Source organism: Megalops cyprinoides, chromosome 17 (genome assembly GCF_013368585.1).
Source record: "Megalops cyprinoides isolate fMegCyp1 chromosome 17, fMegCyp1.pri, whole genome shotgun sequence".
In the NCBI taxonomy this organism is placed as follows: domain Eukaryota; kingdom Metazoa; phylum Chordata; class Actinopteri; order Elopiformes; family Megalopidae; genus Megalops; species Megalops cyprinoides.
The window spans coordinates 12,262,218-12,277,521 of NC_050599.1; the positions used below are offsets into that span (position 1 = coordinate 12,262,218).

General features: G+C 44.1%; 1 protein-coding gene across 1 annotated transcript in view; it reads right to left on the bottom strand.

Annotated features, from left to right (window-relative positions):
• fig4a (FIG4 phosphoinositide 5-phosphatase a) overlaps nt 1–15,304 on the bottom strand; it is a 53,408-nt gene that overhangs the window by 10,676 nt on the left and 27,428 nt on the right. Inside the window, exons 17-22 of the mRNA XM_036550181.1 lie at nt 12,936–13,074; nt 10,928–10,986; nt 9,892–10,039; nt 8,824–8,907; nt 7,909–8,104; nt 2,083–2,168 (exon numbers count right to left, since the gene is read on the bottom strand). Of these exons, the coding sequence (XP_036406074.1) occupies nt 2,083–2,168; nt 7,909–8,104; nt 8,824–8,907; nt 9,892–10,039; nt 10,928–10,986; nt 12,936–13,074 (712 nt within the window). The remainder of the gene's footprint in view (nt 1–2,082; nt 2,169–7,908; nt 8,105–8,823; nt 8,908–9,891; nt 10,040–10,927; nt 10,987–12,935; nt 13,075–15,304) is intronic.

A 15,304-nucleotide genomic window follows, 5' to 3' on the forward strand; every position in this document is an offset into this window, starting at 1 on the left:
GCTGTGATTGGCACCGAAGAGCCGGATGGTGGCGGAGCCTTCCCAATGAGGCATTTTATTACAGTAACTCTGACCGGGTGCTACTGGTTAGCATCATTTACACCTGCCATAAAGTGCAGAGAGACCAGTAGTTTACTCTGTCTAAAAACAAAACAAAAAAACCTCTCACAACAGCAGTGAACTTCTTTATTAAACGCTCTTCATTTTTCAACATAAATCCTGCAGAGGTGTTTGTGGAGCCTTTCAATTTAGTGTTGTTATTAACTGTATTGTTTTTTTATTTAGAAGACTGTACTTATTTCTTACTGTTTCTTATCTTAAACTTTCTTGTCTCTTATCAAATGTACTCATTAAGTACATCTGATAGGGTTTCCCCTCAAATATGTATGAAGTTCAAATATTCTCTAAAAACCCTGGATTCAGAGAAAGGTTTACTTTTTGAAGTCTCAAGTATGAATTTATGAGTCTTATGAATCTTATTCAGCCAATTCAATCATCCTTTCCAGTTTATAACTTTTATTAACCATGCTTGTCCTCGTCTTTGCTTTCTGGTACCAACTACTGTACGTAAATGGCTCATATAATTTTCCTTATGCAGATAATGTATTAGTATCAGCACAGGTCAGAACACTGGATTTCTCTTAATGGTATAGTATTTACCTACTTAGCAGACATCCTTGTCCAAAGCATACGTACAGTACATAGCTTGCATTTACACATCACCTCTTATACAACCGGATATTGTGCAGAGAATCAGGCTGATTCTTTTACTTAAGACTACAACAGAAGCATGAAGCTCCCTTTTCATCCCCGCACCACTGTGCCCGTGTTGTACTTAATCCAGATTGCTTCAGTAAATATCCAGCTGTACAAATGGACATGTAAGCTATTTATAAGTGAATAAACATTGTATGAATCCTCTCAGGATGCAGATTGCGGCATGCATTTTATGACAGTGACACACAGTAGGAATACTGATTAGGTAACACATGTGCATTACTGAATAATAACACAAACATACTACTACTCCTACTTCACAGAACATACTATGCCGTTCTCCCGGTGGTGGAATGCCCTTCCACACATCATCAATTCTGCTGAATCCCTCACTATTTTTAAGAAACATCTGAAGGCACATCTCTTCCGCACTCACCTGATCACCCGAATCACCACCATCTATCCTATCTTACCATCTTATGTCCTCAACTCTGTTTTCCTTTAAAAATAAAAAGTTGAAACTTGGTCATGCAGCACTTATATTGTGATTTTGCTTGTGTTGTACTCTGCCTCACTTGCTTTGGATAAAAGCGTCTGCCAAACGAATAAATGTAATGTAATGTATTCCTACTTAACAGAATTAATTAATTTATATTTTAACAAATATAATTATAATAAAAAACTGATTAGAAACTCTAGGAAAATACATTTGGCACTGCGAGGGAATATTTCAGTTTACCTCTCTGAACATAGAAGTAGGCACTAAAACAGTGGCTTTTCATTCAGACTTTGCTTTCGTTTTGAGATTCTTCCTTACTTTACACTGAAAAACACCATTTCACTTTTCATTAATACTGACAAAAGCTCAATTTTTATGCTCCAAGGCCTCTATCAAAGTTACAGTACTTAATTTGGAGGAACATGCTGAGCAGAAAAAGGAAGAGTCAAGCTAATTACAATTGCAATGTTACAGATGAATTGCAATCACAGAACCGGCTTCTTGTACATCTCACTACTTTGCCCAACGCTGGGTGATATTCAGAGTATTGAAAATGAAACAGCCTCTTGATTTTCTGGCCATGGGTCCTGAAAATGCACTCCCGCCATGTGAAGCACCAAAACCCATATTAGCCGTGATGTTACAATGCGCCCCGAACAGCACATTACAGATAAATAGGTACCTCTTCAGTACGAACTCTAACATTGAACAGTGCGTGCCAATCATTTCAATAGCCTGAGAGGTGGTGTGTTGTGCAAGTCATGAATAAATAAACAAAAGGTGAAGACTTTCACAAACAACCCAGAATCCACCACTGTCTGGTCAATCATAACGCCACATGCTGCGCCAACGCCGTGTTGCCTCACCTGCGGTAGATCATCATGTCGTCTTCTGCAGGAAATTCGGACAGATTGAGGCCATACGTCTCCTTCATCGGGTGGTGCGGCACATCCTGCAAGGGGCGAGAAAACACCCCCCACTTCAGTTCACATTGAAACCGAAACACAGCCGGTCAATAGATTGGCTGATGACTGGTTGCTGCCTGTAATAACGCTCCCGTCCTTATGAGGAAGCGACAGTTCACCTCAGCACAAGCTGTACTGTGACTTTTGGCAGACAGACAGGTTTGTGTGGAGGTTATACTCGCAAAATATGATGACAAAAAACTACCACTTCGATTCAATACTTACGCAGTAGCTTTCACTTCCTAAGGCTTAGTTTATGCAAACATATGCGTGCCTGTGTGGGCACACACAATCAGTCATGGATTCAGCCCATAATTTTCACCGAGAGAGGCTAAAACTGCTACATTTTATGTCAATATATCTTACGAATCACACATCTTCAAAGTAACCTAACAAAAGACAAAGAGATAGATCCTAAAATTGTTCTCTAATCTGAACAATACATTAAAATGCCCAGGAGTATATGCAATGCAAACTTTTCCTTCTGAAAATTCAGTAAATACAAGTTTTCTTCAGGTTGTTGCAGTGCTCATTGAAGAACAGCAGTAAGTTGCCAATGGGCATACACAAAATTCAGATTGAAATGAACGACACTTTATTTTGACATACTTTTGATATTTGGAATTTCAACATTTACAAATCATATTTAATTAAGCTGAGCTCTGGGTCACCAGATCATCCTGAGAGCCTACAATGCCTGTATGCATGCATTATATGCAGAGAGGGACAAAACGTCTATGCATACGTAATAAGCAGACCATGAACATTACCCAAATTACACAGTACATACAAGGACACAGAAGTACATGGAGTCCATGTACCCATACACCCATACAAAGCCATTAAAATTAGAGCAATCAAAGCATGATCAAATGCAAAATAACCATACAGAAATGAGCTGACGTATAGAAAGTGTCCACACGGCCATAGAACATATGACCTAAACAGTCTATTCCTTATGGACTGCCCGACAGATTGCCATCTTGGCAATAGATATGAACCTGAAAATTGTATTCCTACATGTAGCCACTGGAACTGAAAGTCTGTTGCAGTCAGCAACCTCCTGACTGCTATTAGCCTGTAGAAATGATGTCTTTAATTTAAGAGGTGTCTGCAGAAAACAGATTACTCACAAAATGGATAGCTACAATGAGCTGTTTGCATTCAACTGTCCAGCATGAGCTGAAAGTAACGTTTACTTTGAAACTGCAAGGTGAGGAGCTCACAGTCCGTATGCATGTTTGATGCACGTTTGCACTGTTTGAGGCTGGCTTCACCCCCGTTCACCTATCATAGCTGTCACAGTTACACCGGTGGAAGATCTTACTTTGTAAGCACCTTGTACTCCTACTGGTGATCTTTGCAGTTTTAAAAAAATGCAAATGTATTCCATTATGGTCTACGAGGCCTCCAAAGCTCGCTGCACAATAAGCAGACTCCAGACAGAACTCAGCACCTGACCAGCCAGTGTGCTAGAATAGGTGGCCGTAAATGGGAAGTGACAGGACCCATAATAAACCAATTTTACATCTAGAGTCCTCAAGGGGCATGAGGGGTACCAATCTGGGTTTTGACTGGTTTGACACAAAAAAAGACATTTGGACAGATTGAAACCCCCCAGACAACTGAAAATAACAAAGTCCATGGTGGACTTCACTGTTACGCTGTGTGAGTCTCCAATGTTATACAACACAGAACAGAAACCGAGCATAACTGCATACAGCTATTATAAATAAATGGTTTGGCTTGGGAATTTAAGTGCGAGCTAGCTAACTGTGGAAGCCGCGGGAAAACACAAAGCTTTCAAACCGAGTGGCTGGTGATTTTCAGCCACAGTAACACAGACATTTATGCATGTCTGCAGACTACAACGAAGTAAGTGAGACAAATTATCATGCCCTTTGGGTTGAAAGCCTAATAGCCAAATTCAAGTGTGGTTCTGTACAAGGACTGAAAAAGAACAGTGGTTTGCTGAGGACCCACTGTAATCTCTGTGCCAGTTTTACTTATCGAGTTTACAAATCATTGAAACTCTATAAAATTACCCTAAAATGTAAGCAATGACAATATAGTCCACGTCTAAGCCAATGGCTGAAGACAGATATTTGGTGTTCAATGCAGTTAAAGTCACAAGGGAAGCCACATCTTAAATCGATGCGACTGCTTGTCTAACAGTGCGAGTTATTACAAATCTGACACAATGCTCACCCTCTGCAAGCTCTGGGATCTGTCTCATGGCAGGACGGGGGGACACGTGTCTGATGCACAGTACAAATCTGTCTGCGGGGATTCACACACTGCGGTAGTGGTGAATAATGCACACACGCGGGCCGGGCACGAATTCAGCACATGTTGTTGTCATGGTAATTATCCTGGTTGTATATTCAGTCCTCACGTATTCAGTTCGATGTCTCAGTGCAGAGAGGGACATTCAATCCCATCCTGTTGCATTTGCATCCCATTTTTTTGACCGTTGTCATTTGACCCACCATCAAAAGATGGAGCCGTGCACAAAATGTCTGTTTCTCAGAAAAACAAAGCCCACAACACCCTGAATCCAACCTGTAGTACTTCAATCACAATGTCAAGTGTTTTGGCTTAGCCAAACCAATACAATAAAAACAGTCTGTCTGTGCTGGGCCCACACAACATATATAGGTCTTTATGTTTGTGTAACATAATGTAATTACATTATGTACTGTACACTACATAATGTAGTGCTTTATATCTGCGTAACAAAATAATGTTGAATCAAAAGTGTTGCGCTATGCAACAATATGCAAGTTAAAAAAAACCTGTTGAATGCAGTTTATCTCCATTTCCCCTTTGGGCTATTAAATGTAGTAATACACTCCTAACATCTCATTTCATTTTTGTAGTTACCCTATTGATCTGATCTGTACTACTGTCTGATATGGGGGTGAAAAAAAAAAAATCAATCACTGAAAAGAAAAGCATATTCCACACACACGACTGTAATTATACAGTCAACCAGGTAATGATCAGATCTTTAAATATTTCATCAGTCCTCCTCTTTTTTTCCCCCGCCATTTTGCAGTCCAGTCCACCTCAGACTGCAGACACGTGCTCACCGTGGACACGTGAACTACCAGTCAGCTCAAATATTTCATCTGAAAAACAAAAAAAAAAAAAAAAAACAAGAGACAAGAGGAGAAAACAATTCTCTTCCAAAGACCTAGGTCGGAAAATACAGAAATAAATGGAAGGCAACTAGAACAACATGTTTTTGATAGCTGGGAGCTTCCTCTCAGATAGCCCCTAGCGGATATGTAATGATAATGAATTGCATTTATATGACTCACCTAAGTCACTTCTCATATACATATATAAACTGCAGAAAGGCAAAGGGTATTATCTATCTTTGGCGCTATGGTCACAATTATCTATTCAGAGATTCGCTTGGAGATTCAGCGCTGCCATTTAAGTGTTTGAGTGAGGAAGTGGAAGCTGTATAATTACCCATCAACAGTTGTGGTGAAAGTCAATTGCAACGTGATCAAAGAGCCCATGGGATTGCAACAGACTTCAGGCAAATCAGAGCTCTTGGTGAGTCTTGACTTATATGCACTGTTTTTACAAAGCTGGCAATATCCTCAACTCAGAAGAGCGTCGTTTGCAAGTTTGATCTGCGACAACATTGGTGCTCATTTATCTACAGCGGGAACTCTCAGCCACTCGATAACTCAAACACAGCCAGTTCCTGGACAATTAAGGTTAACACCAGAATACCAAACAAGGCTCAGCTAGCTGGATCTTCATTTGCGTTCAGGCTGAGCGACGCCGCGAGGTGTTCCGCCGTGCGCGGGGCCGAGGAAGCGGCAGCCGTGCAGCGGGCCTTTCCGCAGGCGTGCCGCGCGCACGTGATGAATCGGTACCACGGCACGGTAGAAGCCCATGTGGCACAGAAATAGACCCATCACGTCAGCGTCGATCCTGGGAGAGCTGAACATGTGCCGCCGTCGCTGCCGAGTGCCGACACCACACTTAAAATTCACATCTCTCAGCAAGGGCGCCCCCCCCCCCCCCCCCCAACCCCCCCCTTCCCTTACAGAAAAATATTCGCACACTTTTTGTTGCCATGGCAACCCACAGCAACCTTGAGTCACGCAGAGACATAAAAACAGTTTGAGCCGCTGCTGCACTTTCGACCGCGGCTGAAACAATGACAGAGCCCTTGTGCTTACAATTCTGTTTCGCTGGGACTATTATGCTGCCACGCGGCTCAGGTATTGAAGTTCGTCATGCACAAAAGGGGAAATTTTTAAAGCGGAGAACCGCTTGCTGCCTGCTGCTGCTGCTTATTCTCCTTCCCGTGCCGTTGCCCTTTCTTGCCGCTGTGTTAACAGCTTTTTGTCTTCAGCCTTCAGTGAATGACTTCTCTCTCCGCCTGCAGCTGCTTCAGACCTACTGCATTCCTCCTGTCCACCTCTCTCACATACTGTTCATCACAGTAATCACAGCAGGAACGCACAAAGCCCAAAGTAGCTCCTTAAAGTTGCCCATTCGTATCTCTCCCTTCTTGTGCTGCACCCAGCCGTTACTACACAGCAAGACAGCCAGATAGCTGGATTGCTCATATTCCTCCTCAGAACTGCAGATGTCTGAAGACTGACTTCTGAACAGAAATGACACCTAAGAGTTATTCACATTAGCAAGTGAGCCAAATATAGCTCTACCTGAATTATTCTAGACAATAATTTCTAGGGAAGGACAAAGCATTATCATGCCAAGGCAGTAATTTCCTGTAAGCAGAAGCAACTGACAAGTGACTTCTTGAATACAAACAGTAATATGAGCTGACGTTATACTTGCAGCGTGGGCAGCAGTATAGCATAGTGGTTAAGGAATATGACCTGTAACTGAAAGCTGGTTTGATTCCCAGCTGGGGCACTGCAGCTGTACCCTTGGGCAACATTGTAAAAAAAAAAAAAAAACTGTAACTGATATAAGTCGTTCTGGATAAGAGCGTCTGCTAAATGCCAGTAAAGTAAAGTAAAGCATCGAGTAACAGACCACCATCAATTGCATGCTAAAAAATTTATCATGGTTTAGTACTGATATGACATGACCAGCACCCTATGCAGGAAATCAAGGTGTGCACCACGGCATGCAGTGGACTCCTGATTATTGCACGTGCTCAGAAGACCATGCACCTTACCAAGGGCAAACAAAACAGGGGTAGGGAAGATCAGTGCAGCAAAATGTGAGCAATTACATACTATGTAGAGTGTATGCAACAGTCTGATGGGCTATTACAGTCGACCGGAATTGCATTTTCCCCATAAATGTTTGTATACTGAGTGCGCACACCCTCCACAGATACTTAGATGAAATGTGACATGCAAGAAAATGTGACATCACAATGGCCATCATAATGAAGGAACTTGGAACATGCAGGAAATGCTTATGGTACAACCCAGGTTGGTTCTCTGCCAACAATGACAGGGAGCCCACAGCGGGGTAACAAATTGTCTGTTCCGCTGGGAATAGAGATGAGAAGGTCAGCCATGGTTTCCTCATCTCACCGCTCTCAGGAACCCCGCGATATACCAGGGACCTGCGAGTTGCTCAAATGACATCAGTGGAGTACCGCCTATCCTCCAATTGGCAGCCACTTCACTACTACCTGTTAGCCATTGACTGCGTGTGTGTGTGTGTGTAGCAGACGATCTCCTGCCGTGGTGAGACGCACCGCGCCTCTCCTACCTCCTGCATGCGGGCGCTGTCTCCCGAGTCGGCCAGCTTGACGGGCGTGGAGCGCTGGGAGACGGTGCCGTCGTCCTCCTTGTCCTCCTCGGAGTCGTCCTCGGAGCTGCTGGAGATGGCCTCCTCGCTGGGCGGAGGCGGGGCGCTCGCCGCCGTCTTGCGCTGCAGCACCGCCTCCTCCTTGTTGGCCTTGTTGCTGTGGGGCCAAACGGCAGCAGACGCACCGCGTCAGGACAGAGCGGTGACATCATCAGCCACCTCTAACAGTGTAAGCAGTCTGTTCGCAGGAACACTCGGGGGTTGGAATTCAAAGATGTTGCCCCCCCCCCCCCCCCTCCATCACTCACTTCTCGTTTCTCCTAACTGTACAGACGTGTGATGGGGCACTGCATGTGTTTGGCCCTGTGTCAGAGTGTCAGTGTCACCCCATCCAGGGCTCATTGCTAAAATGGAGAGGAATGTCTTTCTCGTACTGTACCCCCACTCCTGAATGCGCAATTCGGGAAAGGAGAGCTGGACTCTCATCCAGGAAAAGCTCAATTAGAAAAGTGATGAATCTCCTCGTAAATTATGTTACACCAATGAAAATTCTGGTGGTGTGATGCAATAGTGAAATCAAAGTGAAATGTATGCCAAATGTAGCAGTCCAAACAGCCACACCAGTATGCTGAGAGAGAGGTCCCGGTAAACAGGAGCAAAACAATCCACGGCTATGAAATTTATCAAACATCTGCTCTCGTGTAGAGCAAAGTGAATCACGGGGCTCATATATTCATGGTGAAAGGGATACGAGAGACTGAATAATTCATTGAGAAGCAGTGCTGGCCATGTGAGTTTGTAATCATGTGCCTAATGGCAGATCGGCATCCCTGTGCAGTGCACAGAGCCTTTCGTGGTTGCAAAAACTGGTCTTACCCCAAAACGGATTTCCCAGTCTCCTCAGGCTTCCGTACAGTAAAAGGGCTTGGGTCGATCCCCACCGTCTTTGGCATGAACTCCCTTCAAAACCAACAGAAATACAAGAAATACAGAATTTACCAAAAGAACAGTGCAAAAACAGACAATTTCAACCTGATATCCTCTTTTTGGGATCACTGGGGGCAATACAACAATTTAAAAAAACTTTTAGAATTGAGACGAACTTTGCTCCGATTAATGCAAGCCAATCAGAAAGCACATAACGCAAAGATTACCAAAGATGATGCATACAACTCTTAAATAAACTGGCCTTAATATGAACCGAATGAGGCTTTCTGGCACCTGCATCTTTTCACTTCTCCCCATTTTCTTCGCAAACATTACAGCCTTTTTACCGAATCCCTGACAGAAGGATCCGAGGTTTTTTATGAAGGCGGCATGTGACAGGGCACAGAGTAAGAACACGGGGATCTGGCTCATTCAATAAATCTAGTTAAAACCTGAGGGCCCCGGCAGCGAGGAACATGGGCCGAGACCACAAACGGTCAATAAACGGTGACCAGCCACAGGTCAGTGGGTGGAAGTACAACATTAACGCAGCATCCACCGCGCGCGGCGAACTGGAAGGGGACGGGCGCCGCTTCATTTAACGCGATGAAGCCTTTCAGCAAGCGCCACCGCTGACATTTCGCGTTCGAGTTTAAAAAGCCAGCAAATCACTGTCAATTATTCCCCTCCCCCCCCCATACCCCTATATCCCTATATCCCTATATCTCTATATCCCTATATTCGTAATCAACCGCATAACGGGAGTAAGTGTTCTTCACAAACAGGCCGTGAATGAGGGCTGATGCTAGGCTTCATCTGCTGACAGCTCAAAACAGAGGAGACGAAATTATTCAAGACAGGGCCAGCGGAATGCCATCAGATCCAGCTTCAGCTGCCTGCATGTCTGAGAAAAGGCACATGCAGGGAGGACGTGGGGTCCGAAAGATCGGTCCCTCCCTATGAGCCATGAGGCAAGGACCTGCCGTTCCAGCAGGTTAACATCACAGGCGGCCGTACCGTGCGGAGTTGGTCATGGCCATGCAGAAGGTGTCGTCAAAGGAACTCAGCTCATAGGGCTTGAAGAATTCAGAGTAGATGTCGATGCTCTCGTCATATCGGGTCAACTTCTTCACTGCCACCTTATTCACGTTGTCCTCACAAGGAACTGAAACACAGAAACACACACACACACACACACACACACACACACACACACAGTTCCTCAATATCACAACAGGCCAAGATTTTTGGGACCTTCAGTCACACAAACCTCCTAAGAGCAACTTAACTATCCATATATGTAACACCCCTCTAACCCATAATGGCAGTGTCTATAAACATGTATTTAAAGGTTAAACACACACACACACACGGAACATTATTATTATCCTCTGTTCTATCTCCAGTAAATATTTCAGCTGTGGGTGTGATTTTCCCCATCCTGGTAACTGCCTGACGCAGCGCTGTTCCTCTCCCAATGAAACACATTGTTTCCTACAAAAGGATATATCCAATACTGCTAACATGCTTTGATGTACCACTTACAATCCAGCTGCATATATTCAGAAACAGGAGTGATTCCTGTAATTCTGTAATAGATTATTGGGTTACTAGAGAAATGCTGTTTTTATTCCCGGAGGGCAAAACACTCATCCACTGTCCGCTATCTGTTCTTTGTTACTTTGGTTTTTGTGTTACTGGGAGAAAAAAGGAAAGCCAGAAGCCATGTAACAGTTCCTGTTCCCTGTCCTTTCATACGCATGGTAACAGCACGTCCAATGCATAGCGGGTTGAGCCCTTGCAGGTTTTTCACTCCATTGAACGATAAAGCTGGAATGGCCTTCATTATTTTTTTTACCAGTTTAAATGTTTAAAATAATCACAGAACAAATAAAAATGTACTGCCCACATACCCAAAATAACTTAATTTGTCTTTATGGTATAAAATAGAAATTAAAATCCCAAACCTAGAAGGTCACGCTGTATGTGACATATATATAAACATATGTCACATACATAAATATAACCTTGATAGTTTTTAAAATGTTAATACCTTCGTCATATGGTAGAGGCAGGTAGGACAGTATCCCCTCAGACCACCAATATGTGTAACTAGGGAACAAAACAATAAGAAAAGGCAAAAGGGAATGAACAATATGTTTAACTGTAGCAATGTCTTGGTTCATACACTGTTGCATATCTGAACTATTGCAAAAACAGAAGATGTACGTAAAACTAAGATATTAACAACATTTACAACTTGCCTAAAAATCTTTGCCCATCATAACCCATATAAATGAGATTACAACAATAGCATTGAAACACAGTTTATTTTTTTGCCTTGATTAGTTTCATGCTCGCATTTTCACTGATAGTCTAATTAGCCGGTAGTTTTGGCTTCCCCCTCCCAGCTGGATGCTCATCTGCTCATTAAATGAACAGGGCGTTTACTGCATATGTCTGCACAGTAGCGGCAGCCTTGCCTCTCAGCCTCGCTGGATGAAGACTTGGTCATACAAAGACAAGGAAGTCTATCAACAGGAGTCCACTGGGGGAGACCCCTTCACATCACTATCCCATATTGTGATTGTTCATTAACTATATGCCCCTAATCCTATCCATTATATGTGGAAGTTTCAATTCGGGGTATGAGCCGGTGTTGGGTTGGAACAGTAAAGTCCTTCTATTGGGTATATTGTGCTGCTCTTGCATGTTGCGCCAAGCGTACATGTGTGGTTTTGGCCCTGTGGTTGGCACTGGCGCTTGTGTTCTTCTTTGTGTAACGTTTTGTGTCATTTGGTCTGCTGCGCTTTTCTGCTTGACTTCAGGAGCTGCCTTTCACGAGAGCGTCAGCTGCGCTTCAAAAATGTCAAGGTACTGTTAAAGGCTCTCACACAAAGGCTCTGTCGCTCGGTATAAGAACGTCTGCTGAGTGACAAAGTGTAAATGTACCTAATTGCGCAAGAAAAACTCAACTCTTAATTCATTTGTACAGAATTATATTTTATGAACCCTCAGAGTTCAATATTCAGAGAGCATATTGCGCTGACAGAATTGCTTTAATAATGCTGCCATTCCAATTTTCTTATGATGCTAAACTCCTATCAATTCTTTTATTTTTCTCTTGATAGCGTGGTTGGGTTTCCATTATGCAAGTAATTCCACAAAGAGATTTACAAGCTAGGAAAGCACATCAAAACTGGGTCAAAAGACTAACACCTCCTACCGAGGCGTTCCACACAGTGATTTTGCAAAGGGGAGAAATAAAACATTTTCAACATTAATAAAAGAACACTGATGAGAAGTGGGTGCAAAAGCAGGAAGGGGGGGAGGAGGTGCTGGGTGAGACTTGACGCAAATTTGTTGAAAGGAAGGAAAATAATGCTGGAAACAGGGGACATGGTCGGCTGGAGGTTAGTTTGATAAGTAGGTCACAGCAGCAGACAGACAGCTGGGAAACTGAACTTGGGTGAGTGTTAGCTCTTGAGGTGATCAGACCTCCGCGTGATGACCAAAGGATGACATCGCCCGTGTCTGCCGAGCAGTGCGGAGTGCAAGTGAGGGGTCACTGTGGCTGTCTGAGAGCCGGGACGTGCTGATTGCTCAAACGCGAGAGCCATTTGGCCTGGGGCTCGGTGCGACCTCAGTGAGGACTCCGCCAAAGACCGGCCCAACACGCAGGTACAGAGGCATGTCTGTCCCTCACTCCAGAGACAGAGGTCTCCTACAGGCCAGAACCTTCTACCCATGATAGAGGAAAAAGGAGGGACCAGAAAAAAAGAGGCCCAAAATCGTGGCTGTCTTGTGATAATGTCTGTCACACTGGCTTCGAATGGCAGTCACACACTTTTTCCTCAGACTATTACTATTATGCTATTACTCTTTCTATGACAGCAAATGGGGCCTTTTCAACACTTGCCTCATTTAAGCCACCCCCACCCCACCCCAGCCTCTTTGGAAATGAAACTGTATGCGTCTATTTGTAAAGAGGAAAAAAAAGCAAAACATAACAAACATATATTACAGAGAACAACACAAAGAGAGAAAGCCCCTCCCCTCACCTGCGTCTCTCATGGAGAAGCTCCATGCTGTTCTTCTGGTGCAGGTAGAAGTCTGTGGGCAGCTCCCACAGGTGGGGTTTGGCCTCGGACGGCTGGAACACCTGGAGGAAAAGGTTGATGGCGTCCTGTCTGTCTGCATCTGTTAGAGAGAGACACAGACAGAAAGATCCAGAGAGAAAGAAACAGAGAGAGAGAGAGAGAGAGAGACAGAAGAAGAGAAAAAGAGTGAGGCTCAAACATTAGCACCAAAACTCCACCTGTGACAAAGATTACGCCACTCCAGTCCAGCTCATTAACAGCAACAACGAACGCTCTACTCTGAACCCACTGGTATCGGAGACATGTCCACACACAGGAGCTGGGCCCCTGTCTGAGACATCCACACACAGCATGCTGCACATGCTTTCTTGCCTCTGTGGTGGCTGAGACAGGTTATTATCCACTTTTATCCTTTCAGTTTCTCTCGTCCGGAGAGACACGTGCCGCGCTGCCTTCAAAGGCACATGATTAAGAAGTAAATAAAGACTGTAATTACAGGCTCTCTACTGTAATTTCTGGGGGCAATTTTTTGTACGCATTCATTAATTAAATCAGCAAAAAGGGATTCAGGCACGAGCAAAGCCATGCCAATTTTACACGGAGGAGAACTGGTAGACAGTTCCATGCAAACCGCATGCAGAAATACACGTAGATCTACACTTTAGCCTTCGCCGGATCTCCTCGGGGTGACGTTTAGTGGCCACGCTTCATCGACATTTCATTGAAATGCCTTTAAGGTTAAATCGATTTGCCACACGGTTCCATCGTGCACGTTCAATCATTGCCACTTCAGCAGCTGCATGGGAGTGTGGGTTCCTCCAGCCGCTGAAAGTTGCTCATAAGTCTGCAGTCATTCTGAATGATTGCAGAGCAATTCCAAGAAGCACGCAGAAAGCAGCTCACATGCACGCTACACGCAGGACTCCTGATTAATGTGGGAATCCATGTGCAATGACATATGTGGCCACTGAGAGGCTGCAGGCATTAACGCCCCCGGCGTTAATGGGGGACCCTTGAGTGAGATTCACAGGGGTGTGCAGGTGCCAAATGGGTTCGTAAATAAAATAATTTGATCCTGACCAATTTTCTTCACCTGAAAACTTCCTGTTTATTCTTCGGAGATTAATTACTCCCGTCAATTGCGGGATGTTTCCTAAGCAATGTGATTAACTCATTCTTTAATATGGCCGTCTACGAAGTTAATTTCATTTTTCTAACCATGCACACAGGTTACATTGCTCTGATTCCAAAATGCAAACAGATTGCTTCCTGTTCAAATGTTTGTTTGTTTCTTTTGTTTTCTGGATATATCAGTAACCCATTCTTCAATGCTTTTTGCCCTGAATGCAACTATGTTTTGGAATTGCCAACTGTCATGACATCAGTGTTGTAGAGCGGACACTCATTAGAGGATAGGTGCTACTCTGTCGTCATCGGTGCCGCAGCACCTAAATAATAGCATGGTGCCTGAGAGCAGTGAGACAAGGAAATGCTGGCTGACCTACCCACCCATATCCCCGGAAGGAAACAGGCAATTAGATCAGTCTACCTTTTTCAAAGCAGTACCATCAAGGAAACAACCTTAAATGTTGACACAAATAAGCCTTTATGTTAACATAGCATGTGCAATATGAAAAGCCTGCCCCGAGTTTAAAAAAAAGACTTTAATATTTCGGGCAACACCGGATGACCGTGTGCACCTGAGAACACATGAACCAGTCCTAGTCACAAAGCGTGACCACGGCAGAGATCTCATTTCCTTTCGCTCGGGCGTATTTCACGGTGAGCGCTCACCTCGGCCTCCTCGGCCTAACGGCAAACCCTAAAGGTAGCTGGGAGGACAGGAGCATCCCGTGGTTCACACAAAGAGCAAACCCACCGGCAGCCAGGGGGGTAAAAATAACAGTCAGAAGGCAATGTTTCCATTGGTGCGCCATTTCTGCACGTACACACATGCATACAGTACCCAAGGACATGGAAAAGGCTTACAGCAGGGATGTATTTGTCAACATATCAGTCCCAGGGAAAGTCTGTCAACAGCTGAAGAATCGTTTCCCTTTTCGCGCTTCAAGTATGAGATTATATTTCCTGTCCCCCCCTCAGAAGGATTTCCTGTTGTTTAATTCTGTACTGACCGCAGACTAACCACACCCAATGGCACAGTTAATGGCCTTACAGATGAAAGAAGCAGTCACTAAGTGTCATGGTTATGATTAGCAGATCACTGAATAGTAACATCCAAATGGAATATGTGAGACCTGTTTATTGTCAGACCTTGTTCAGTGTTATGTGAGAGTGTTATTTTGAGGCTAACAGCTGTTCAGTATTCA